This window comes from Ursus maritimus, unplaced genomic scaffold (assembly GCF_017311325.1).
Source record: "Ursus maritimus isolate PB19 unplaced genomic scaffold, ASM1731132v1 scaffold_35, whole genome shotgun sequence".
Classification (NCBI taxonomy): domain Eukaryota; kingdom Metazoa; phylum Chordata; class Mammalia; order Carnivora; family Ursidae; genus Ursus; species Ursus maritimus.
The window spans coordinates 23,007,180-23,034,186 of record NW_024426119.1 but is presented as its reverse complement, the minus strand read 5'-3'; the positions used below and the strand labels follow the sequence as shown (position 1 = coordinate 23,034,186).

The window sequence follows — 27,007 nt, the reverse complement described above, 5'->3', positions numbered from 1 at the left end:
CCCCCCCCACCATGGGACTTCGTGACATTCCTCAGGCACCCCTGGCTGCCCAAAAGCTAAGGAAAAGAAAAAACAAATGATTAACTGACAGAGATCACAATCCTGGGAGGCCTGGGTCTCCCTCAGTTTACACATGTCCTAGTGATTTACAAGGAAGAAGCGTTCTTATCAATAGCCTAACTTCCAGAGACCCAGAATTCAGTTTCCTGAAGCCCTAACATTACCATCCCCTCCATAAAACTGAGGGAAGCTGAGGCAGAAGGAAATATAAATAAAACGGAATTTCTTTCTGGACCTGCAACCCATTAATAAGGACACGTGATAGGAGGAAAGTAACATTCTCCAGGGACGCTCCCAACTATCTTACTCTTGACACCTTCTAGAGGGGCCAACGACCTTAACTTGACAATAGCAAGGCCTCCAGTGTCCGAGTCTAACATATGAAAGTACTTTCTCAACCTCCCTTCTTTCCTTACCTTCCCCCAACCCCACAGTATATAATCAGCCACCCCTCACAACTGCAGTGCAGCTCTTTCTGCCCACGGGTCCTGTCCCCGTGCTTTAATAAACCATTTTGCACCAAAGACAGCTCAAGAATTCTTTCTTGGTCGGTGGCTCCGGACTCCACCCCACTGAATCTCACCCATATTCTACGACCTCATCATATGGCGCCCGAACGTGGGGCTTTGAGTCTTTACATCCGGACTCTGAGCTTCGGTGCAAAATTGGTGAGTACTTTCCCTTCTTTTCCTTTCCTCTCCTTTCTGGGGCTCTTCAAGGAGTACGGTCTTATTGGAACACTTTCATGTCGCTAGGTCAGGCTGCAATCCTCTAGCCTGTGGCTACTCTATGGGGAGGAAAAAGCTTGCCTTTTGGCTGGAAGTTAGTACCCCGGCCGGGATGGTAATAAGACCCAAAAACTTGATGCCCTCTTTTTACCGCTGTCCTTATACAAAGTCATCTGTCTTGGGCACAGGACAGCCACTTAAGTGACTAGCACGGCTCCCAATCTTAAGACTCCCGTGTGAGGTTTCCTCCTGATGGATCTAATGCGATCCCCTCCACATTCCTGGTCTAGCTGCTTCTGGCCGCGGGACCTCCACCTGGAACTGGCCGAAACCAGTACCCAATGGAATTACAACCCAACCGGGGGAACGTTTCCTAGGGAAGTTGGCTGTAAGGACCACCTGTGTTGGAATGTCGCTTAGAACATGATGGATTTGTCTTTACTGTTTTCCGTCAATGTCCTCTACTAATTACTTAGGCTACAAAATTTGGTAATTCCCCCTTGTTAAACTTTTCTAGTTTTCTCCATGGATTAAATACAGCTGGTTCTTCAAGGCAAGGTAAAATAAGGTGTGACCTTCATGGCATGACCTTCAAGGCATGGTATTTCAGTCCATTCACCAGGCACCTATCGGCAGCCTAGGATGCGATGGGGTAGGGGAGGGACGCCGGTATCCCTCCTACGGGCCTTTTATGGCAGGAATGCCTTCACTGGAAGGCAGGATTGCGATCAATAGCGATTTTTGTTGAGGGACGCCTCTGGTCGCTTTTGACACATGGGAACCTCTGACATATCCTGTGTGGGACACCACCCAGGAGTCGGGGGGATTTTGGTAATGGATCTTCTTTACTTTTCTAGGAACATGGGATCTTCTTCTTCTGTTCCCAAGGATTCTCCCTTGGGATGCCTTTTAACCCATTGGAATCAATTCGGACTGCAAGATTTAAGAAAGAAGAAGCTGACCTTTTTCTGTAATGTCTCATGGCCTCAATACTCCTTAGGAGATGAGGAAAAATGGCCCATTAATGGGGCATTAAGCTTCAGTACAATCCATCAGTTAGATCTATTGTGCAAGGAAGAGGGCAAATGGACTGAAGTCCCATACGTCCAAGCTTTTATGGCCCTAAATCAGGATCCGGACCTGAGGGCCTCTTGCAGAATGTGTCTAACCCTCAACCAGATTAACAACCCCCCCCCCTTGGATATACTGGATGATGATTGTCTAAATAGGCCAATTCCTCTTAATAAATCTGAGATATCAGAGGAAATGGAGGCCATTCCAAAGAAAGAGGACACTGGCTCTGTTGCTACCCCTCCTCCTTATAAATCCCAAGACCCCTCTGCTCCCAGCCCAGCTGGACGTACTAGGAGCGGGACTCCCTCTCTTCCAGGGGCTCCGTCCAAGTATGGGATGCACCCTCTTAGGGAAGTTGCTAATGGGGAAGTGGGCACAATTAGGGTCCGTGTCCCATTCTCCACTGCAGACCTGGCTCAGATAACACAACAGTTAGGGCGATATTCTGAAAAGCCCTCTCAATTTATTGAGGGCTTTCAATAAGTATCTATTATGTTTGATTTGACCTGGCGGGATATATACATATCATCTTAACTTGTTGTTGCACCGCTGAGGAAAAGAAGCGAGTCTGGGAGGGAGCGCAAGAGTTCGCTGATGAACCGGCCGTGAGAGATAGGGGACGTTACCCAGCTGGGGGTGCTGCTGTCCCTAGCACCGAACCATACTGGAACTATCAGGAGAATAGTTCAGGGAAAGAAAAACGAAACCATATGATTACTTGTTTAATAGAAGGAATGAAAAAGCGATTCTGTAAACCTGTAAACTTTGATAAACTTCAGGAAGTTACACAAGGAACTGATGAGAATCCGGCTCTATTTCAGGGCCGATTGGTAGAAGCCATCCGTAAATATACAAATTTGGACCCAACCTCACCCGAGGGAATAACTATACTAAATACACATTTTGTAAGCCAGTCAGCACCTGACATCCGCCGAAAACTAACTAAAATGGCTTTGGGTCCTCAAACTCCGATCCAGCGCCTACTAGACGTAGCGACCGGAGTCTTTAATAGAGATATGGCCTTATGGCAAGAGAAGGACCAGAGAGCCACATTACAGGGTAAGATCCAGGCTAAAATAATGGCTGCCGCTATTGCGGATTCCCCACAACACCAGACTAACCAGGGGCACAAGAAAAGGCCAGTATCAGACACAGAACTAGGTAAGTCCCCGTGCTATGGATGTGGCCAGATCGGACACTGGAGCAGAGAATGTCCAAATAAGTGCTCTCCACTAGGGCCATGTCCTGTCTGTAAAGAAACAGGACATTGGAAGAGAGACTGTCCCCATCTCCAGAGAGAGAGGAGGACAGGAACTCACTTCCCTGCCCGAGAGTCGAAGCTGGAGGAACTGGCATGAAGGGCCCTGAGGCTGGTCCGGCTCCCTTTGACGTCAAGATGACTGAGCCCCGGGTTACCCTGGATGTGGGAGGTGGGGTAATCAATTTTCTTATTGATACGGGAGCCACTTACTCGGTTCTTATTCAGCACTCTGGCCCTACTTGTCTTTCTAGCCATAAAATTGTCGGCATAGAAGAAAAAACTAAAACGTGCCGTCAGACAATGCCTTTGACCTGTAAATATAACAGTCAATTGGTTACTCATGTTTTTCTAGTTCTTCCGTCTTGTCCCACTCCATCACTTGGACGAGACTTAATGTACAAACTGGGAAGCCGGTTTGCTCTTACTAAAAAAGGGGATGGCTTGTTCTCTTTAACATCTGGAGAGCCGAACCCTTACCCTGATATCCCTTCTGATATCTGGAAGTAAATCCACAAGTTTGGGATTGCCATGTGCCAGGGCGAGCTCTGAAAGCCCAACCAGTTAGAGTAACTTGGAAAGACCCAGCCGTTATACCTCATAAAAAACAATACCCTCTGAAACCCGAGGCCAAGGCTGTGTTGCAACCACTATTGATAAGTTTCTCAGACGTGGCATTTTAAAGCCTTGTCAAACTCCTTATAACACTCCCGTAGTACCAGTAAAAAAGCCAAATGGGGAATATCGGATGGTACAAGCATTAAGAGCTATAAATGAAGCAATTATACCTATTCATCCCATAGTACCAAATCCCTATACTATTCTCACCCAGGTTCCTGGCGATGCCAATTGGTTTACGGTATTTGGCTTAAAGGATGCTTTCTTTTGTATCCCTCTAAGTGAGGAGATGCAACCACTCCTTGCTTTTGAATGGGCCTCACCGTCAAGCCCGCAGGGTACTCAATTAACTAGGACAGTCTTGCCGCAGGGATTTCGAGATAGCCCTCACCTTTTTGGGGCTGTTCTTAGTAAAGATCTCCGTGGTATCTCCTTACCCCAAGGGACTATAATTCAGTATGAGGATGATATTTTAATCTGTAGCCCGACAAAAGAAGCATCTGATAGCAATTCTATAACTCTACCTAATTTCCTGGCAGACAGAGGATATTGCATTTCTCCAAAAAAGGTACAGATATCTAAACAAAAGATACAATATTTAGGATACGAGCTAACACCAGGTCACCGGACCCTGTCTACTAACAGAAAAAAAGTTATATTAGATCTTGGACCCCCAGCTACAAAGAAACAACTCCGTACCTTCCTAGGTATGGCAGGGTTTTGACGCCTATGGATTTCTGGCTTTGGACGCCTGGCCAAGCCATCGTATGATTCAGTTAAAGGCCCTGATGATGAACCTTTACTTTGGACCAAAGCTCAGCAGACAGCCTTCCAAACATTAAAAACTAGACTCCTGTCAGCCCCAGCTTTGGCCTTACCAAATTTGGAGAAACCTTTCACTTTGTATGTGGCAGAGAAACAGCGACAAGCTTTGGGAGTTCTCACCCAAAAGTTAGGGAATGAAGCAAGACCGGTGGGCTACTTTTCAAAGTTGCTTGACAATGTAGCCCAAGGGTGGCCAGCCTGTCTTCGAGCACTGGCTGCCACAGCCCTCCTCGTAGAAGCAGCCTCAAAGCTTACTATGGGATGGTCCCTAACAGTAATGACTTCACATCAGGTTCAGAGTGTCTTAGAAACGAAGGGCCCCCAATGGATGACAGGAGGTCGCCTTACTAAATACCAGGCTATGTTTTTAGATACGCCTGAAATAATACTTAAAACCTGCCAAACTTTAAACGCAGCTACCCTTATGTCTGGACCGACCATCATACTTCTGTGGGGCATAACTGTTCAGAGATCATTGATCCTATCTATTCTAGCAGACCAGATTTAAAGGACTCCCCTATCAAAAATGCAGATGATGATTGGTTTACTGATGGCAATAGCTTCCTGGATAAGGGAGAAAGAAGGGCTGGATATGCTATAGTCAGTCTAATTAAAACTACTGAGGCAAAACCCCTCCCAATAAACACTTCCGCTCATAAGACAGAAATAATAGCACTCACCCGTGCTCTCCAATTGGCAAAAGGCCTAAAGATTAATATTTATACCGATTCCAAATATGCTTTTCTGGTACTACATGCCCATGGAGCGATTTGGAAGGAAAGGGGACTACTATCAAGCCATAACCCCCCAATCAAACATGGGCCCGAAATCATTACCCTTCTTGAAGCTGTTCACCTACCTAAGGAGGTAGCTGTGATCCCCCTAAAAGGACCTCGAAAGGATATGACCTTAGAACCTAAAGGAGACAGTTGAGCAGACCGTGCAGCCAAACAGGCAGCAAAAGATAAATATTAATCCTTATTCCAGTCCTAACTCCAATGGAGTCCATAACCCCAGTCTATTCAGACCAAGAGGTTCATATAGCTCAAAAACGAGGCTAGACTAAAAACACACAGGACTGGCTTGTTGATAATGAAGGAAAGATCTTTATACCCAAAAATAACCAATGGAAGGTAATACAGGGTTTACACCAGGCTACTCATTTGGGCAAAAATGCTTTAAAACACCTAATTAAAAATATATTTGATGGAGTAGATTTAGCAACTACAATAAAACAGGTCTGCCGATCCTGTATCATCTGTGCCCAAGTAAATCCGGAAGCTGCAGCCCGACCTCGCCCGCTTTTAAAGCCAGTCCAAAGGCGTGGGACGTATCCAGGAGAGGACCGGCAGCTTGATTTCACACAAATGCCATCTTGCAAAGGCTACGAGTTTCAATTAGCGTTCGTTGATACTTTCACTGGGTGGATCGAGGCTTTCCCATGTAAAACTGAAAGAGCCATAGAAGTAACTAAAATTTTGTTGCATGAGATTATTCCTAGATTTGGACTTCCTCGATCTCTTCAGAGTGACAACGGTCCTTCTTTTACCACCCAAATAGCTCAACAAATAGCCCGAGCTTTAAAAATTAAATATTTCTTACATTCAGCGGGGCATCCACAATCCTCTGGAAAGGCAGAAGCAGCTGGTGGCACTCTAAAACGCCATCTCGCTAAAGTGAGTCTAGAGACTCAGGAAAATTGGGTTACACTCTCGCCAATAGGACTTCTCAGAGTAAGAACTGCGTCCAAACAACCCTTAGGACGCAGCCCTTTGGAGTTATTATACGGAAAGCCATTTCTTAGTGTAGATCTGTTACTAGATGAAGATTATCATGCCTTATTAAATTATTCACTTGAGGCCGGCTTAATTCATAAGTTACTCAATGAATATACTAACCATATACTTCCCAAACCTGATTTAACTGTAACTGAAAATCCACCCCGTGTAAATCCCGGAGACGTGGTTTATGTAAGAGACTGGGAATCAAGGACATCAGGAGACTTAAATCCAAAGTGGAAGGGTCCATACCGGGTCATGCTATGTACTCCCACTGTGGTAAAACTAAAGGACACACTTCCTGGGCTCACAGATCTAGAATAAAACCTTCACAGGAAACCAGTGAGCAAACTAATGTGCCTTCCTACTCCTGTGAACCCACAGAAGATCTCAAACTCCTCTTCAAAGGAGGATGAAGGTTGTATATCTTCTCTTTATTTTCTCCTCGCCTATCTTTATGGAAAATTCCTTTCTACAATGGGCTCAGCATTATGCTGAACTACAAAATCAAACGGGTTGTTGGATATGCGGACTCTTACCCATGTCAAGTACGTCTGGGTTACCCTGGTGGGTTTCCCCTCTACAGGGCACTGGCTGGCATTCTCTGCGTGCTTATATTTCAGAAATAATACATGGAGACAGTACGTTTCAAGAGAAATCTATCACCAATCAAAAGGTTTCTTCCTGGCCCATGATCAGTGGAACATGGAATTTACCAGGACATAACCAAACTTTTTCATACCCTCAAACCATTAAAATCTTAACTGATTTTATCGATCCACAGAGTAATGCCTCCTGCCAGTGCCTAAGCTACAAAACCCTACTTATCGGTATACGGAGGAGGGCATATATCAAATTTGGGGTATGTATTTATGGCTCACACCCGCCATCGGACAATTCAGTCAAAAGGCAATTTTATGCTGGGAACAAAGAAATCATACCTATGATACTTGGGCAAATAACACACGTCGTCTGGGATGGCTGCCACTAGAAGCCTGTTCCCAAGTAATAGTACTCCAGGCTACTGACTGGTTTGCTACTGACCGGGTGAGGCGGCCTGGGATTAGATGGCTAGCTCCAAACGGGACCCACTGGATACGTGGAACTAACCTATGGCCCTGGCTTCCCCCAGGGTGGACAGGTCATTGCACCTCAGGTTTTGCCTGGATTCACGGGCGCGTTATCAAAACCATCACCACTCCGGCTAATCTTGCCAATTTAAAACAAAGATGGACACGGTCTGTTTTTCAATGGTATGATCACTTAGCGTCCGTTTCTGTTCCATCCGTAGGGCTGGAAAGCGCAATCTGGCATGTAGAAGCCCTTAATAAATATACCATAAAGGCACTCAGTGATTCACAAAACAGCATCTCCTTACTTAATACTGAAGTTGCACAGATGCGCAAAGCAGTTCTACGAAATAGGGTGGCCTTAGACGTCCTGACGGCGGCACAGGGTGGCACTTGTGCCATCATGCAAACAGAATGCTGTGTATACATCCCAGATTATCACAAAAAGGTCACAGGACTATTAAAAGACATGAATACCCGAATTGGGGCTCCACAAAACCCCTCTCTCTGAGTGGTTAAGCTCCTGGCTCGGAGAAGGACTATGGTCAACTATTAAGGGTCTCTTTATTGGATTTCTCATCCTTATAGCCATACTAATCTTAATATGCTCTTTTTTTTTTAAGATTTTATTTATTTATTCAACAGAGATAGAGACAGCCAGCGAGAGAGGGAACACAAGCAGGGGAGTGGGAGAGGAAGAAGCAAGCTCACAGCGGAGGAGCCCGATGTGGGGCTCGATCCCACAACGCCGGGATCACGCCCTGAGTCGAAGGCAGACGCCCAACCGCTGTGCCACCCAGGTGCCCCTAATATGCTGTCTTTTTCAATCTCTCTCCGCTTGGTGCCGAGACTCCCTCGCTTCGGTGACTTCAATGGCCTCACACCGACAGATGAACCTCACCACCCACAGAGATACTTTACTGTCAGCATTGGATTCAGCTGCCTCCTCCTTTCATAACTCCCTTATACATTCCCCACTGACCAATGTTGACCCATAGGTAGGGACATCTCTACGCCCCTATCCAGCAGGAAGACATTACACCTTCAACAACCTTAAAGATTTAAGGGTCAAAATTGTTCAGGGGGGAAATGATGAGGGAACGGAAGGCAAGTTGAGGACAAAGCAGAAACTGACACCCCGCACCCCCCCCCAACATGGGACTTCATGACATTCCTTAGGCATCCCTGGCTGCCCAAAAGCTAAGGAAAAGAAAAACAAATGATTAACTGACAGAGATCACAATCCTGGGAGGCCTGGGTCTCCCTCAGTTTACACATGTCCTAGTGATTTACAAGGAAGAAGCGTTCTTATCAATAGCCTAACTTCCAGAGACCCAGAATTCAGTTTCCTGAAGCCCTAACATTACCATCCCCTCCATAAAACTGAGGGAAGCTGAGGCAGAAGGAAATGTAAATAAAACCTGCAGCCCATGGATAAGGACACGTGATAGGAGGAAAGTAACATTCTCCTGGGACGCTCCCAACTATCTTACTCTTGACACCTTCTAGAGAGGCCAACGACCTTCACTTGACAATGGCAAGGCCTCCACTGTCCGAGTCAAACAAATGAAAGTACTTTCTCAACCTCCCTTCTTTCCTTACCTTCCCCCAACCCCATGGTATATAATGAGCCACCCCTCACAACTGCAGTGCAGCTCTTTCTGCCCACGGGTCCTGTCCTCGTGCTGTAATAAACCATTCTGCACCAAAGACGCCTCAAGAATTCTTTCTTGGTCATCAGCTCCAGACTCCACCCCACTGAATCTCACCCATATTCTATGACCTCATCAGTGAGGATGTGGAGAAAGGGGAACCCTCTTATAATGTTGGTAGGAATGTAAGCTGGTGCAGCCACTCTGGAGTGTCCTCAAACAGTTGAAAATAGAGCTACCCTACGACCCAGCAATTGCACTACTGGGTATTTACTCCAAAGATACAGATGTAGTAAAACGAAGGGCCACCTGCACCCCAATGCTTATAGCAGCAATGTCCACAGTAGCCAAACTATGGAAAGAGCCCAGATGTCCATCGACAGATTAATGGATAAAGATGTGGTAAATATATACAATGGAATATTACGCAGCCAACGAAAAATTAAATCTTGCCATTTGCAATGACGTGGATGGAACTAGAAGTTATTATGCTAAGTTAAATGAGTCAATCAGAGAAAGAATTACCACATGATCTCACTCATATGTGGAATTTAAGAAACAAAACAGAGGAACATAGGGAAGAGAAGAAATAAAAATAAAACAAGACGAAACCAGAGAGGGAGACAAAGCATAAGAGACTCTTAATCGAAGGAAATAAATTGAAGGTTACTGGAGGGGAGGGGATGGGGGGATGGGTAACTGGGTGATGGACATTAAGGAGGGCATGTGATGTGATGAGCACCGGTTTTCTATAAGCCTGATGAATCATTGACCTCTACCTCTGAAATTAATAATACATTATATGTTAATTGAATTTAAATAAAAATTAAAAAATAATGACCAAGTATTTATCCCAGCAATGCAAATGTAGTAAAATTAGAAAATTTATAAATGTAATTGACCAGATCAACAGATTATAAATTCAGGAAAACCGTAGCATCTCAATTATTGTGGGGAAAAAAGTTTAATAGAATTCAATACCTTTACAAACATGCACAAAACTGTTAGCGAAACCAGAATAGAAGGAACAATCCATACCCAGATAAAGTGTAGCCACTAAAAAGCTAAGCAAGCATCATTCTTGATTGTTCTCTTTAAAATGAAGAACAAAAAAAGATTTCAACATATTTCTTCCAACCATCAATTAGTCAAACAAAAACAGTAGAGATAGCTTTGAATAACAAAGCCTGTATAGACCTACAGGCATTAAAGAATTATAGCAGGAGTCAACAATCCCTCCTCAAGGCGGAATGCGCGCCCAGGCGGGTTTACAGGTGACTTCTATCAATCCTTCAAGAGCCTTAGAGCCTTACACAAACTCTGTACGAGAGGAAGAGAAACTCCCCTAACTCACGAAATCAGTTTAACCTTGATACTTACACTGGACGAAGCGTATAAGGAAGAAAAGCAGAGACGACAACGCTCGTTCAAGAGATTATTGCAAAATCTCCAATTGTGGTAAAACCAAATCAAGCAAAATGTATCTCAGATAATAATGACCAAATAGTATTTATCCCAGCAGGGCACGGGTAGTAAACGTAAATGGTAGTAAGTTAGAACATCTATAATCATAGTTCAACGTATCAACGGATTAAAAAGGGTTCAGGAGGGCCATTTCTCAAGTATTGTAGAGACAAAGATTTAATCAAATTCACCACCTTTACAAACAGGCACAAAAAGCGTTAGCAAAACCCTAACCTGACAGCTGCTAAAACACGGCAAGCTTTACCCTTGATTACTCCCTTTGAAAATCAAGAAAAAGGGGTACTCACTCAGGATAATGTAGAATCCTGGGCTCACCTCCTCCCAGGGACACACCGAACACCAACAGGGCTTGCATCCATGAGACCCGTAAGGCTACCACAGGCTGTACTGGCTCTTAAAGGGTTCAGACTCACTGTCCCAGAATGCAACACAAAGGCAGCCAATTGAGAGGTGCCCAGGTTTTATGTGAATAGGGCTCATTTGCTAATTTAAAAGCACTGGCCTGAAGGGCAGGCATCTAATTCAGCTCACGTGGGGAGTCCTGCTGGCCGGCAGGAGCCGTCTTCACACTGCCCTCTGCCGTGCTCCAGAATGCTAACATCTCCCGGAGTGGAGCTGTAACATGTGTCTGGTGCCCTGGTTTTTGTGAATTCCATCCGGGGGATTCCCCATAACTGCCCAGCGCTGGTGGCCAGGGGCCTTGTGTTCCTGGGTCCTACAGGATTATAACAATCAGAGAGACAGCTCTCGGCAGACTGTCACCCCCAGGGCACTGGACAGACAGCAGAATGAGCCACACCCCCAGTCTTTCTGTGAAAGAGGCCTATTTGCTTGTCCTGAGGCTTCGCGAAACCTGAGGAGAAAGCTTAAGGTTTGACACACGACTACGGGCCAACAGAGGTGCCGTCGGGGCTCTAGGTTGGGGGATGCCATCGTTATGTTCTCCCTCTGTCTTGCTACAACTTACTGGTATCTCCCAGAAGGGAGCTTTTACATTCATCTGGAGTCCTGGTTTTCCCAACTGCTGCCCAAGGAACACCCTCCAGAGTGCGTCGACTTGGGTGGACAACAAGCCTTTATGCACATGGTCCCACAGAACTTTATGTATATATTTGCATACTTTAAAAGCTGCTGCCTGGGGCGCCTGGGTGGCTCAGCCGTTAAGGGTCTGCCTTCGGCTCAGGTGGTGATCCCAGGTCCTGGGATCGAGCCCTGCATTGGGCTCCCTGCTCAGCGGGAAGCCTGCTTCTCCCTCTCCCACTGCCCCTGCTTGTATTCCCTCTCTCGCTGTGTCTCTCTCTGTCAAATAAATAAAATCTTGAAAATAAATAGATAAAAGCTGCTGCCTGAGGGTCTGACTTCCAGTATGCCTCGATCTAGCTGCAGACCGAGATCCTCCCTTTCCAGGACATTTAACACACCTTCAACTACTGGGAACTATCAAAAATAAAATACGCTGCTTGGAAAATCACAAAGGGTTGAAAGACAATCAAAAGCTAGGACACATTTGAACAATAGGGCTTATGTCTTATATGAAGCCATTCCTTCAAGCCTGTAAGGGGGGGCTGTTCTATCTATTGTATAGAAACCAACCCAAGAAGTTAAGCAAAATAAACAGAGAAATATGTTTCAAAAGAACAAGATAACCTCAGAAAAGTCCTTAATGAAACCGAGATAAGTAATTTACCTTATAAAGAGTTTAAATATTGGTCATAAAAATACCAACCTCAGGAAATGAATGAACGAACACGGTGAGAACTCTAACAAAGAGAACATATAAGAAAATAGCAAATAGAAGTCATAGAGTTGAAGAACACCATAATTAAACTGAAAAATACACTAGAGGGGTTCAACAGCAGACTAGATGAAGCAGAAAAAAGGGTCAGTTAACTTAACGACAGGGTAGTGAAATTCACCCAGAGCAACAACAAAAATAAATAAGGAAATAATTTAAAAAATGAAGATAGCTTATGGTCTTTTTTTTTTTTTTAAGATTTATTTATTTGACAGAGAGAGAGAAACAGTCAGGGAGAGACGGAACACAAGCAGGGGGAGTGGGAGAGGAAGAAGCAGGCTCATAGCGGAGGAGCCTGATGTGGGGCTCGATCCCAGAATGCTGGGATCACGCCCTGAGCCGAAGGCAGACGCTTAACGACTGAGCCACCCAGGAGCCCCAGCTTATGGTCTTATGGAATAACATCGAACAGACTAACATTTGCTATAATTGTAGGGGTCCCAGAAGAAGGAGAAGAATAAAGAGGGAGAAAACTTGAAGAAATAAAGAATGAAAAATTTTCTAACTTGGGGGAGGAAACAGACAATCCAGGTCCAGAGAATTCCAAAGAGACCCACACCAAGACACGTTATAATTAAAATGTCAAAAGTGGGGGTGCCTGGATGGTTCAGTCAGTTTAAAGTCTGACGCTTGATTTCAGCTCAGGTCATGATCCCAGTGTTGTGAGACAGAGCCTGCATCAGATTGGCACTGGGCATGGAGCCTGCTTAAGGGTCTCTCTCCCTCCCTCTCTCTCTGCCCCTCCCCACCTCAAAAAAATAAAACAAAATTAAATTAAATGTCAAAAGTAAACACTGAGAGAATCTTAAACGCAGCATGAGAAAAACAGCTTGTTGTGTACAAGGGGACCCCAATAAGATTATCAGCTGATTTTCCAGCGGAAACTTTTGCAGGCTAGATAAGAATGGCATGATATATTCAACACCTACTAGAGACCCGAGCAAGAGCAGTAAGACAAGAAAATGAATTAAGAGAGGCAAACCCAAAAACAGACTCTTAACTATAGAGAACAAACTGAGGGTTGCTGGAGGGGAGGTGGGCAAGGGATGAACTGAATGGGTGATGGAGATTAAGGAGGGCACTTGTTGGGATGAGCACTGGGTGTTATATGTAAGCGATGAATCAACTAAATTCTACTCCTGAAACTATCACACTATATGTTAACTAACTAGAATTTAAATTAAAACCTGAAACAGCAACAAAAGATATAATAATTAGAAATTAAACAAAACTGACATTTGCGAAGGAGATATAGACAAATTATTAGAAATAATGAGAATTTAACAAGGTGACCGGATATGGTAAAACGAGAAAATCATTTCTACACACCAGCCACAAGCGGTTTAAAAATTTTTTAACAGTATCATGTTTCATTTTATCACTTAGGAACAAAAATAACAAAAATAAAGTACTTAGGAATAAATATAAGGAAATAAGTGTATGCAATCTATGGAGAAAATTATAAAACCTTACTGAATGATACTAAATCCTTAATCCCCAGCATCTATTTCACCCATTCCCCCACCCATCCCCACTCTAGTAACCACCAGTTTGTTCTCTGTATTTAGGAGTCTGGGGTTTTTTGTTTGTTTTCCTATTTTTTTCTTTTAAAAAAAATTTTTTTTAGATTTATTTATTAATTTGAGAGATTGAGAGAGAGAGTATGGGCACACAGGTAGAAGGAGAAGCAGGCTCCTCACTGAGCAGGAAGACTGAAGCAGAACTTGATCCCAGGACCCTGAGATCATGACCCGAGCTGAAGGCAGATGCTTAACCAACTAAACCACCCACACACCCTATTTTCCTCTTTTTTTCTTTGTTTCTTAAATTCTACGTACGAATGAAATCATACAGTATTTGTCTTTCTCTGAGTTCACTAAGCATTAAACTCTCTAGATTGATTCATGTTGTTGCAATGGCAAGATTTCATTCTTTTTTATGGCTGTGTAATATGGCTTAGTGTGTGTGTGGCTGTATTTATATAAATGTATATATAAAATACATACCACATCTTTTTTATGCATTGATCTACGGATGGACGCTTTAGCTGCTTCCATAATTTGGCTATTATAAATAATGCTGCAATGCACAAAGGAGTGCACGTATCTTTTCAAATTAGTGTTTTCATTTTCTTTGGGTAAATACCCAGTAGTAGAATTTCTGGATCATAGGGTAGTTCTATTTTTAGTTTTTGAGGCACCTCCATACTGTTTTCCACAGTGGCTGCACCAGTTGACATTTCCATCAGTAGTGCATAAGGGTTCCCTTTTGTCCACATCCATGCCAACACTTATTATTTCTTGTGGTTGTGATTTTAGCCATTCTGACAGGTGCGAGGAGATACCTCATTAGGGTTTTGATGTGCATGTCCCTGGTGATGAGTGATGTTGAGCATCTTTTCATGTGTTTGTTGGCCATGTGGATGTCTTCTTTGGAAAAATGTCTATTCAAGTCCCATGCCCATTTTTAAATTGGATTGTTTGGTTTTTTTGGTGTTGAGTTGTGTAAGTTCTTTATATACTTTAGATAATAACCCCTTCTTAGATATGTCATTTGCAAATATCATCACCTATTCAGTAGGTTGTCTTTTTGTTTTGTTGATGGTTTCCTTCACTACAACAAGGGAGACAAGAATATAGAGTGGGGGACAAAGAGAGTCTCTTCAACAAATGGTGTTGTGAAAACTGTGTAGTGACAAGCAAAGAATGAGACTCAATTTCTAATGCCATACTCAAAAATAAACCCCAAATCGATTAAAGACCTAAATGAGAGGGCCTGAAACCATAAAATTCCTAGAAGAAAAGATAGGCAGTAATCTCTTTGGCATTAGCTATAGAATAATTTTTCTAAATATGTCCTTTTTTTTTTTTTAGGAGCGCCTGGTGGCTCAGTCGATTAAGCATCTGCCTTTGGCTCAGGTCATGAACCCAGGGTCCTGGGATCGAGCCCCACACTGGACTCCCTACTCAGCGGGGAGCCTGCTTCCCCCTCTACCCTTGCCTCTCTCTATGTCTCTCATGAATAAATGAAATCTTTAAAAAAAAGAAAGAAGTTATTAATATCTTATACAAACTGCACCAGAAAATAGAATAGAATGGCCAATACATTTTATGAGGCTAGAATAAGCTCATGAGGCTAGAATAAGGCCCAAAACAAAAACAGAAAAAGACGGTATGAGAAAGAAAGTTATAGGTTAGTTTCTCGATTGTGGAAATAAATATAAAAATGTAAAAACACTTTTAGCCAAAAAAAATCAAGTAGAAAATCAATATCATTTGCTATGTTAATAGAGTAAAGGAGAGATTTAGGCAAGATATCCTTAAAATGCCATCTGGGAAAACACGCGCACACGCACACACGCACACACACACGCACACACGCACACACGCACAGACACGTATATATAAACCAAGCTTCATGTGTCAGCATATGGCAGCGCCTTCTACAAACTGTAAAAGCAAAATACTGGCAACACCTCATTGCCCAGCAACAGGAGAAACGATAAATAGATACAATGGATTACTACAAGCGGTTACAGTGACTGCACTAAAGCTAATGTATCGATATGGATGAATATAAAAATAACGTGAGGGAAAACAAGTCACAGAAGAATACGTCCAGTATGATACCATATGTAGAAAACATGCAAACAATCCTATTATATAGCATGTACAGACACATACATGCGTAATAAAGCATGAAAGAGTGCGTGGACATAATACACTCCCAATTCAGGACCGTGTTTACAACCGGGAGTGGAGGGCAGTGGGATCATTAAAGATACACAAGGGCTCAATTTTATCTAGGATATTTTATTCTTAACATCAGTGGAGGGTAATGTGAATACTTACTGTGTTTTCTGTGCCTGAAATATTTCAAAATTTTAAAGTCTTCCTTCTTTTTTTCGTTTTTTAAGATTTATTTATTTATTTGACACAGAGAGAGAACACAAGCAGAGGGAGCAGCAGGCAGAGGCAGAGGGAGCAGCAGGCTCCCCACTGAGCAAGGAGCCCAATGTGGGACTCAATCCCAGGACCTTGGGATCATGACCTGAGCTGAAGGCAGATGCTTAACTGACTGAGCCTCCCAGGCACCCCTTAAAAAGTCTTTCTGAAAACCAATCACTTGAAGAGGGTTGAAGGAAGTAAATACTATTAGCATATGTTTGCTGCTTTCAAATATTTGAAGGAACATCATGTATAAGGGAAAAAAAAAGAATGTGTTCTGTTTCGCTAGCATGTATGTACAAGCACTGAACTGTAAAGCTACATACATACTGTTATCTGTATATTATTATACTGTATACTGTCATAACTGTATATTGTTATAGCCAGGCTGCCTAGCTTCAGACCTTGGCTCTGCCTTTTGCAGGTGATATGACTGAGGCAGATTATTGAACCCCTCTGTGTTCTCCATCCTGTAAAATGGGGATAATAATAGTGCTTAGCTCACAGGGCTCTATAAGGATTAAATGATTGATTCTTTGCGAAGTGCTTAGAACAGTGCCTGGTACGTAGCAAGCACTATGTGTTTGTAAAAGAAATCAAACAAATCTGGCAGGTAAAGAGCCTGCCTTGTAGCCCAGTAAGCTCTCCTTCAAGGGCTCTTGCAACGGCTGGAAATATATCGGTTCGGGGTCTAGTGTACCTCTCAAACTTCAACATGCATTCAGATCCCGTGGAGATCTTGCTAAAATGCATGTTCCAAGTCAGTCAGCCTGGGGCGGGGGGAGCCTGAGAGTCTTTACTTCGAAGAGGTGGTGCCAGGGGCCTGCAGACTACAGCTTGAGGAGCGGGGCTCTAGGCCTTTCCCTGTGGCCGTACATCGTAGCTTCTAAGATACTTAGTTCTTATTGCCGGTCCGTCATCAACGGGCAGTTGGTTCTAAATTCTAAATCTATTCCTCTTTCAAAACCAGCTTTTGGCCCCTTGATTAGCTAATAATAATTTAAACACTGAAAGGATGACAATTTTGTAGGAGGCTAGAGGTGACTACACAAATGTGTATCTTCCCATAATGTAGATAATTACATGGGTTTTTGTTGTTTTTTACAAATTCAGCTTTCTGTCTTTGGGATTTTCTTAAAGAAGAAACACACAGTGAGAAATGTAAACAGTGACATACAGGGGAGACAGTCCCTGTGTCATTTTGGAATCCACAGTAGACTCTTATTTGATATGGTCGAGAGGAGGATGTCACCTTAGCCCTCCAGTAGGGAAGTGAGAGAAGGAGAAGCTCCTGTGAGGGCCGGATAAATGAGAAAGAGGCGGAATGTCAAGCCTTGAAGTAAAAAGAAAGAATTAAGAAAGATCATTTTTTAAAGTTTGAAGGTATGGTTCTGAGATGTGAAAGAGGTTAAGGAGCGGGACTAACATTTTATAGGGTATTAATTCAACAAGCTGAATAGGCAAATGAGATTTGGGTGTATCAGAGGACCCTGGCGAAGCACCCCGGGCTCTGGTGGGAGCCCTCCCATCCACTGTGCACCCCGCTGGTCCTCCGGGTTCTAAAGACTGTTAACACCCTGATCCAGAACGGAAACCCGGAGAATGGCTTGGTGCTTGGGGCTGTTGGACGTTGTGGGAGTTCTGGATGATTTGGTCTGAATTATACTCCACGCTTGCTTTCCTTCAGGGAATCCTCAATCATGATGGTTGACTTAGAGCCAAAGGGGACCCTCCAGAGTTTCCTTAGGCCTGGCTGCACACACGCAGGGACTCTGGGACTATTCTGTAAGGAGTGTCAGGGGGTTTTGGCCAGAGAGCGGCTCATGAATATTCAACATAAAGCTATTGATTCTAACTTCTGCTGCCCCCGCAGCCCAATTTGTAAATGTCCCCAGATCTGAAATAGCCAATGAGTGGAGGAAAAGTGAGGAGGCCGTGGACAGGACATTTTATTCTTCCATTATTCTACTGTTTGAAGTCCACACAGAAAGTTCCAAGCTATATATTTTGCCTTAAAAAGAAGAATATAGAAGAAGTGCGGGAAGATGACAGTAGGCATTCAAGTAGATAATGCTACAGTTTTCTTTAAATTTGTGCTATTTTAAATAGTATTTTACTCACCACCACTGCACAGAGGTTATATTTAGGGTGTTTCCGAAAAACTGGACAAATGTAAGGAGTAAGGTCCAAGTTAGTGAGTGGGTAATGAATATCTGTTCTCAGTTTCCTTTTCATTGTACCCAGAATGTCAAATCTGGAGAGAGAACAAATGTGCGAAATATAAAGTAAGTGTGTAAACTGCTCGGGAACGAAGTCTACATACCTTGTTAAATTCCAACTACACTTTAAAGTAATTTCTTGGAAAGATAATTTGGCGCAGACCTGTACATAGATTTTTTCTTATCTATGTGTATTTATAATGTACACATCCACAAGTGTTACCCGAAATGAGGCTGGTTGTGCCAGGGCTGTGGGTCAGGGGGTGAGACGGTACAGAGTTAATCCTGTGAGAGAAGAAGACAGGAACAAAGCCAGGCTTGGCATCAGGGAGTAGAAATCACATTGATTGACTCAGCTTTTCCTTATCTTGATTTTAGCACATGTTGTCTCGGCAGTGTCCTGTTTCCCAGCTCTGAGGTTTTCATATATCTTTAATAAGATAAAATTTTCTGAAAATCTTGTCACAGTCCCTATTTATTCTTTAGATCAGCAGTTCCCAAACCTGAACTCATATCAGAATCACCTTGGAGCTTTTGAAAAAATAAATTATGGTGGCATCTGGGCAGCTCAGTCGGTTAAGCATCCAACTCTTGGTTTTGGCACAGGTCATGATCACAGGGTCTAAGGATCAAGCCCCATGTTGGGCTCTGAGCTGGGCGTGGAGCCTGCTTAAGATGCTCTCTCTCTCTCTCCCTTTCCCTCTGCCCCTCCCCCCATCCCCTGCAAAGAAAGAAAGAAAGAAAGAAAGAAAGAAAGAAAGAAAAGAAAAAGAAAGAAAGAAAGAAAGAAAGTTAGTTCATTTTGGAAAAATGGCTGAATGGCTGATTTAGGTCTGGTGCAGGGAAATTAGTGCGTGAACCTGAGATATTCTCATACCAGAAAGCAAGAAACCTTGTTTCCAAAACCTAAGGGAATACCATCTGACCCAGCAATCCCATGCCTACGTATCATGGCAAAATAAATGAAGATTTATACCCACATGAAAACCTATACACTAATGTTTTTAGCAGCTGTATTCATATCTACCACAAATTGGAATCAACCCAAATGTTCAGCAACTGATGAATGGATAAATGATTATGATATAAGGGGTGCCTGGCTGGCTCAGTTGGTAGAGCGTACGACTCCTGATGTCAGGGTCACAAATTCAAGCCCCATGCTGTGCATAGAGCCTACCTAATTTAAAAAAATAAATAAATAAGTGTGGTACATTCATGAAAGGGAATACTACACAGCAATAAAAAGGAAGAAACCACTAACTCATGCCACAAACTCATTAATTAATCTTTTTCTGTAGATTTGGTGAGGATATGGAGAAAAAGAAACCCTCAAGCACTGTTGGTGGGAATGCAAACTGGTGCAGCCACTGTGGAAGACAGCATGGAGGTTCCTCAAAAAGTTAAAAATAGGGGTGCCTGGGTGGCTTGGCCATTAAGCATCTGCCTTCTGCTCAGGTCATGATCCCAGGGTCCTGGGATCGAGCCCCACATCAGGCTCCTGGCTTTGTGGGAAGCCTGCTTCTCCCTCTCCCACTCCCCCTGCTTGTGTTCCCTCTCACTGTCTCTCTCTGTCAAATAAATAAATAAAATCTTTTGAAAAAAATTAAAAGCAGAAATACCATATGAACCAGTAATTCCACTACTGGGTATTTACACAAAGAATACAATAACACTAATTCAGAAAGACATATGCACCCCTATGTTTATTGCAGCATTATTTACAATAGCCAAGATATGGAAGCAACCCAAGTGTCTATCAAAACATGAACAGATAAAGAAGATGTGGTGTATTTATACAATGGAACATAATTCAACCATAAAAGAGAACGAAGTCTTGCCATTTGCAACAACATGATGGATCTAAAGGGTGTAATGCTAAGTGAAAACAGTCAGAGAAAGACAACTATCATATAATTTCCCCCCATGTGGAATTTAAGAAACAAAACAAAAGAACAAAGGAAAAAAAAATCAGACTCAAATGTAAAACTAATGGTTACCACAGGGGGGGTGGGTGGGGGGTGGGTGAAACAGGTGAAGGGGGTTAGGAGTACACATACCATGATGAACACTGAGTAATGTATAGAATTGCTAAATCACTATATTGTACACCTGAAACTAATATAACACTGTTAGAGTTCAATAAAAGAAGTTAAAATGGCAGATTTTATGTTATGTATATTTTATCACACATTTTTAAAAATTAATGTAATATACTGAATACCACTGAATTTACACTTATTTATTTATTTTTATTTCAGAGAAAGAGAGCACACGTGAGCGGGAGGGACAGAGGGAGAGCATCTCAAGCAGACTCCATACTGAGCTCAGAGCCCAACACGGGGCTCGATCTCAAGATCCCGAGATCACAACCTGAGCCGAAACTAACACTCAGACGCTTAACCGACTGAGCCACACCCAGGCACCCCTGAAGTGTACACTTTAAATGGGTCAACTGCATGGTATGTGAATTATATCTTGATAAAGCCATCCAAAAAGATCTCACGAAATGCCAAAAAGTCCATACCTCTTTAAGTGAAAGATAATTATTTTTGGTGCTTTGGAAATACTGGCCCTTACAGCTGTTTCTTGCTTGGTTTCACAGAAGGAACAGTGAATCTGATTATTCCAGGTCAGTGTGTCTTGTTGAAAAAAACACTGGAGACAGTCCTATGGAGGAGAAACACATGTGGTGACTACAACGGATCAACTGCAGCCTGGGCTGTTTACAGCAGAGCTTTGCAGCAGCTGTGGAAATGTGATCCTCGGTGCTTGCCTCAAAGCCAACATGTCCGGGAGGTCCCAGCGTCACAAGCTGCTGCCTGGTCAGGTGTCAACATCTACCTGACAAAGGAGGGGCTTCCTTCTCACTCAGTTACTGAAATGGACCCAAGTGTCCATCTCCCTTCCAATCTCTGGATCAGCATTTTCACCTTTCTGGTTTATTTCAGAATAATACTGACCGCGCAGTTTCCACTAACCAAGTCAGGTAGCTGTTTTATGTTACTCAGCTCATCACAGAGGGGACGGACCCGGAGACCGAAAAATGACCATGAGCAGTATTTCGGGGGTGACCCAGAATGAAGACAGCAGAGCAGACAGAATCTGATGCCCTGCACATGGAAGCCACCCTGAGGGTCACCGGGCCCCCGGCTCTGCAAACCACTAACCTAAAGAGGCCCTGTGTTCCGTGCACATGGCAGCGCCTCAGTTAGAGCCTGGGCAATTTGTTTCCAGCCATCATGAGCACTGTAATCTGAGAACAAAGCCCACTTCTAAATAAGTAGCCGGATTCTTTCTCCAGTTCTGGCACGTGAAAACTTTCTGCAGTAGACGTGCTTTCATAATTTAGGTAGAAAAATATAAGTGGGTATGATTCTGCAAGAGCGCTTACGGCTCCCCTGCCTTCTACCGCCACCCGACTTACAGATTAATTTTTGGTATGATGGGGAAGAAAATTCAAGAGGTAAATTCCCTGTATGCACCGAGCCATCTCGGTAGACTGAATAAAGCCCGCATGTCATTTCAATTTTACAGTGAGGCTGTTTTAATGAGTAAAATCGAAATACAATCGAATTCACGGTCACTTTTGGCTATGTGTCGCTTTTCTATAAAATGTTGTCATCATGGGCCTCCAATTGGTTTTAAGTGATAAAGCAGCCCCCTCACAGTGGACACTGTGGGAAACAGCCCTGGGAAGTGGCATCCGGGAGCAAGAATCGCTACCTGAAGGGAGCACTCGCATTCAGATGGAATGGGGAGAGAGAGGACGGTGAAGACTTCGTTCTTGTAGGTGCAGCTCTCACACTTCAAACACATGATGCTGTAGTTGAGCTGCCCTTCGAACAGCTGTGTGATGATGGAGGTCTCGTTGGCAATCACCTTCCTGCAGCATCTTGGGACAGACCCTTTCCCGTACGATCTTCTTCGATGATACTGAATCAAGGAACAAATTAGCCCCGAATCAACTCCCGGTTATCAAAAAAAGCTTTTAATAGAATGACTTGATTTTTTTCCTACCAGAAGGATACATTGCTACCAGAAACCAATTCGTTTTGGATTCAGACAGTGCAGAGGAAGATCTTCTTAAGACTACATAGAGGTGGGGTGCCCGGGTGGCTCAGTCCAGGAAGCACCTGACACTTGACTTCAGCTCCGATCACGGTCTCAGGGTCCTGAGATCCAGCCTGGCGTGGAGCCCCAGCAAGGTGCTGGGCTCTGCATGAGGCTCTGTGCTCAGCAGGGGGTCGCCTTGAGAGTCTCTCCCGTTGCCCCTCCCCCCCTTGTGTGCTCTCGCTAAATAAATAATTCTTTTTTAAAAAAGTATATATGAGGTTTGATTTCTGATAATTCAGTTATTTTCCTCCTTACGTGAAGCTGAGGAATGGCGATACGCTAAGCCTGTGAAAACACATGTGCGCGCCCCGGAAGCTGACAGCCTGTGATAACGTCACCCAGGGTCCTAGAGGCTGTTTTTCCAGGGAGGAGGGTGAGTAGGCATCTGACTAGCTTTCAGTCATGCAACTGATGAAGGAGTAAAATGAAGCAACCTGTCCTCCCTCCAGCCCCTTCAGATTTAGCCTCTTCTATTTTTATTGTTAGAAAACACTTTTTTAAAAGAGCAATCTTAAATTCTTTTTTTTTTTTAAAGATTTTATTTATTCATTCAACAGACAGAGAGACAGCCAGCGAGAGAGGGAACACAAGCAGGGGGAACGGGAGAGGAAGAAGCAGGATCCCAGTGGAGGAGCCTGATGTGGGGCTCGATCCCAGAATGCCGGGATCACGCCCTGAGCCGAAGACAGACGCTTAACGACTGAGCCACCCAGGCGCCCCAAGAGCAATCTTAAATCCTTAAGGCAGCCCAAGTTAGCCTTGCAGCCTGATTAGAATTCAGCTCATACTGAAGGACACCATTTCTGGGAGCACAGCCCGAGCGCTCCGTGCTCGAACGGCCTCACCAGACCGTGCATTTGGAAGACACATTAGCCCCACAGCCGGCTCTGCTCGGGAGCTGTGCACACTGCTCCCCTTCGCCTTGCTGCTTTCGTCAGGCTCTGCTGCCAAGGTCTTCCACCTGACGGTCATCTGATGGCCCTAATGCCAAGTTTGGTCTTGGGAGTGAGAATGCTGTTTATTTCAGATTGGCTGCAGATGAGGACCTAAGGGATTCTACTGACCACCACCTACCCTTCGGCTAAAAACAAAGTGCCGCCGTGAATATCTTATTAGCAGTAAAACAGAAATGGAGCTGAGGATTGCAGATGAGAATGATAAATGGATATCGTTTGTGATCTTTTGCCAGAGCACTTCCTGGATGTGAAGTAGGAGGTGAGCTAACATCAGCACAAGGACACTGCATAAAACCAAGGACCTGTCTTCGGAGAGAATGTGACTCAGATCGAGGCTGAAGGCAATGAGTCTTACAAAGAAAAGTAAAACCCTCTGCAACTGGCAATCTCACGTTTTATTCAATGTGTATGTCCTGACCCAGGGAGGAACTCAGGTTCGGGATGTTTGGCATGAAGATGAAACTTTGCAGTATTTACGTGTGTCCTTTAATACCCAGCTTCATATTTTCTTGGGTTTGTAGTTACCAAGAACATGTATTTAAAGTTGTAAAGCTCTGTATATCTCAAGAGGAACATATTTTTATTTAAAAAAAATGAGATTTTCACTTAAAAAAACCATTCTGGGGGCGCCTGGGTGGCACAGCGGTTAAGCGTCTGCCTTCGGCTCAGGGTGTGATCCCGGCGTTCTGGGATCAAGCCCCACATCAGGCTCCTCTGCTGGGAGCCTGCTCTTCCTCTCCCACTCGCCCTGCTTGTGTTCCCTCTCTCGCTGGCTGTCTCTATCTCTGTCGAATAAATAAATAAAATCTTTTAAAAAAAAAAACCATTCTGTGAAGATGTTATTTACAAAGGGAACAGATGAGCGGTTCCCACACCTGCTGATCACTGGAAACACCACGTGAGCTTTCCCAGAGGACAGCCCAAGACATTCGAATTCGGTGACAGCTGAGGGGCTTAGGATGCGTGGCCGAACACTCTTCCCAGGTGATTCCGATGATTATTTGGTAAATAATAATTCAAATACTAACCTGAATGTGCCCCACAGTACCCCCAGCACCTGTGCTTAGCAGACAGGAGGCAATATTGGCAGATGAAAGAATGAAAAACGAAAGTTACTGGTAAGAGCTGAAGGGTCTATCTTAATTCAAGGCCGTTCATTCTACTTACCTTTTTCAGAGCTTCATGAAGTTCATTCAGGACATAAATCAAGAATTCCTGAGCATCTTGCTGTGTCTTTTTCATAAATGCTGGGTAGAGGTTGCCAAGAGCTGCCCGAAATATTTCTGGTGAGACACATTCTGAGTCTCCAAGCCACATGTCTGTCATCACATAGGCAAAAGCAGTGGCAACCTCACTGCAATCCCTTGGAAGAGGGACAGAGAATGTTTCTGGCTGATTTCACGACAGGAAGGCACCTAAAAACTCAAGCACTGGCGTCAGACCAAAACCAAAGCTGCCTTCTTCGCAGAACTTCCCACGTTGGGACTCACCCTAGCGATGGTCTCTGGGGGCCCGGGGCTCAGCCGTGAGGGCTCCCTCCCTAACCTCACCTGGGGGAGCGGGGAGTGGGGGTGCAGGGAACGCAAACGGTCTTACTTTTGAAGAGCAGTAATGTACTTTCCCGAGAGAAAGTACTCCACCAGCGGCGAAACGCTGCCCAGACACTGTAAGATGGCGTTCATGTAGCACGTGTTGCCCAGGTTCCGCAGGCCCGTCACTCCCTGGAAGTGGGGCTGGTTCTCGGCGGCCTCGTTCGCGGGACAGGTGTCGTAGTGATCTGTGCACTCGGCACTGCGTTGCGGCCATGCGGGAGGAGAGGAAAGCACGTTGAGGGGCCACCATATGTGCCCATGACGCACGCCCGCTCGAGCGCCCGCTGCGGAGCCCTCAGCGAGGCTCCTGTCCGATACCGGCCGGCCCACGGACAGAAGCCTTCCAACTCCAGGTCTAAAATCGCACCCTTATTCTGGAACTCCGAACGGTGCCTGCGGCCCAGGCAGCAGACGTAAAAATTTCTTCCTGAAACCACAGCAAGAGGACAGAAAATCCTGCCCTTTCAGAGACCTAGGGTTGCTTGGCTAAACATGCAAACTTTCCCTTTAAATACTGAAGTTTTGGGGCACCTGGGTGGCTAAGTCACTTAAGCATCTGACTCTTGATTTCAGCTCAGGCCACGGTCTCCGGTCTCCGGGGTCATGAGATGGAGCCCCATGTGGGGCTCTGTGCTCAGCAGGGGGTGTGCGTCTCCCTCTCCCTCTGCCCCTCCCCCTGCTCACCCACACGCGCATGCGCTCTCTCTAAAATCTTAAAAAATACCAAAGTATTTCTTTTTTTTTTTCCAGGCAAGTAATTTACTTATTATTAGTAGTAACAACAATAGCAATAGGTAGTAGTTAATAATAACAATAGCTATCATGTATCAAGCCTGGCCCGAAGTTAAGTAGTTAATAGGCATTCTCCCATTTAATTCTTTCAACCATTTTATGGGGTAGGTATAATTGTTTTTAAATCCTGTTTTACAGAGGAGAGATCACATTTAAATGGTTTAGTCATTTGCCTATGATATATATATTATGTGCAGTGATATGTGGAGAGAAGGGATATCTACCTACGTACCTACCTACCTATCAAGTTATTTGGATTTATATATCATATATTAACAGTGTGTGTACACATACATATATATGGCATATATACATATTGAGAGCATATGCACATGCTAAGAGCATATATACATCTATTAAGAGCACATGTGTGTATATTACATATATGTGTAATATACATTTTCTGATGTCATATATTACATACATATATGTGTTTGTAGAAACACACGTACAGGGAGAGAGAAAGAGCATAGACTTTGTAAAGAATCGATCTTAGTTTAAATCCTGACCCTGCCACTTCCTAGTTACATGACCCGGAACTCTCATCTATAAAAACAGGAACAATGCTACCTTATAGGGTGGTGTGAGGATTAGAGTAAGTGATGCGAGGCCTGGGGCACAGATCACATAGTTAGTAAATGGGAACCTAAATATAGTTTTGACTAAGTGACTGCTGTAGGATGTTCTGAACAGGAAGCTGTGGAGTTAGAGAGCCCTGGGCCCGGCCAGCCCTGTGCAGCGGGGAGAATGCCGCAGGTGCCAGGGGAGGTCTCCTGTGTCCACACACAGCTTCCTTTCCTCATTTGGCTATTGCTCAAGGCAGCCTGGCATCTTTGTCCTTTATGACTTTTCTTCCCATGTACAGGATCTAAAACTGGGTCTCCATGAGACCGTTACCTCCCCTCAGTACCTCTGTTTACAATTCTGCCGGTTTGAAACATGTCCACCATTACAAGATGGTCACTTTCACGTTTGTTTTCTGATGTCATCAGAGGCCCCGCACGGTCCCTCGGTAGGCACATCTATTGCCTAGCTATCAATTAGC

At 44.1% G+C, this 27,007-nt stretch overlaps 1 protein-coding gene across 1 annotated transcript in view; it reads right to left on the bottom strand.

The window, feature by feature from the left end:
- Positions 1-27,007, bottom strand: part of USP50 (ubiquitin specific peptidase 50) — a 46,157-nt gene that overhangs the window by 18,634 nt on the left and 516 nt on the right. The window contains exons 2-6 of the mRNA XM_008705958.2: positions 25,175-25,369; positions 24,746-24,941; positions 22,233-22,442; positions 21,034-21,176; positions 18,412-18,544 (exon numbers count right to left, since the gene is read on the bottom strand). Coding sequence (XP_008704180.1) covers positions 18,412-18,544; positions 21,034-21,176; positions 22,233-22,442; positions 24,746-24,941; positions 25,175-25,369 — 877 coding nt within the window. The remainder of the gene's footprint in view (positions 1-18,411; positions 18,545-21,033; positions 21,177-22,232; positions 22,443-24,745; positions 24,942-25,174; positions 25,370-27,007) is intronic.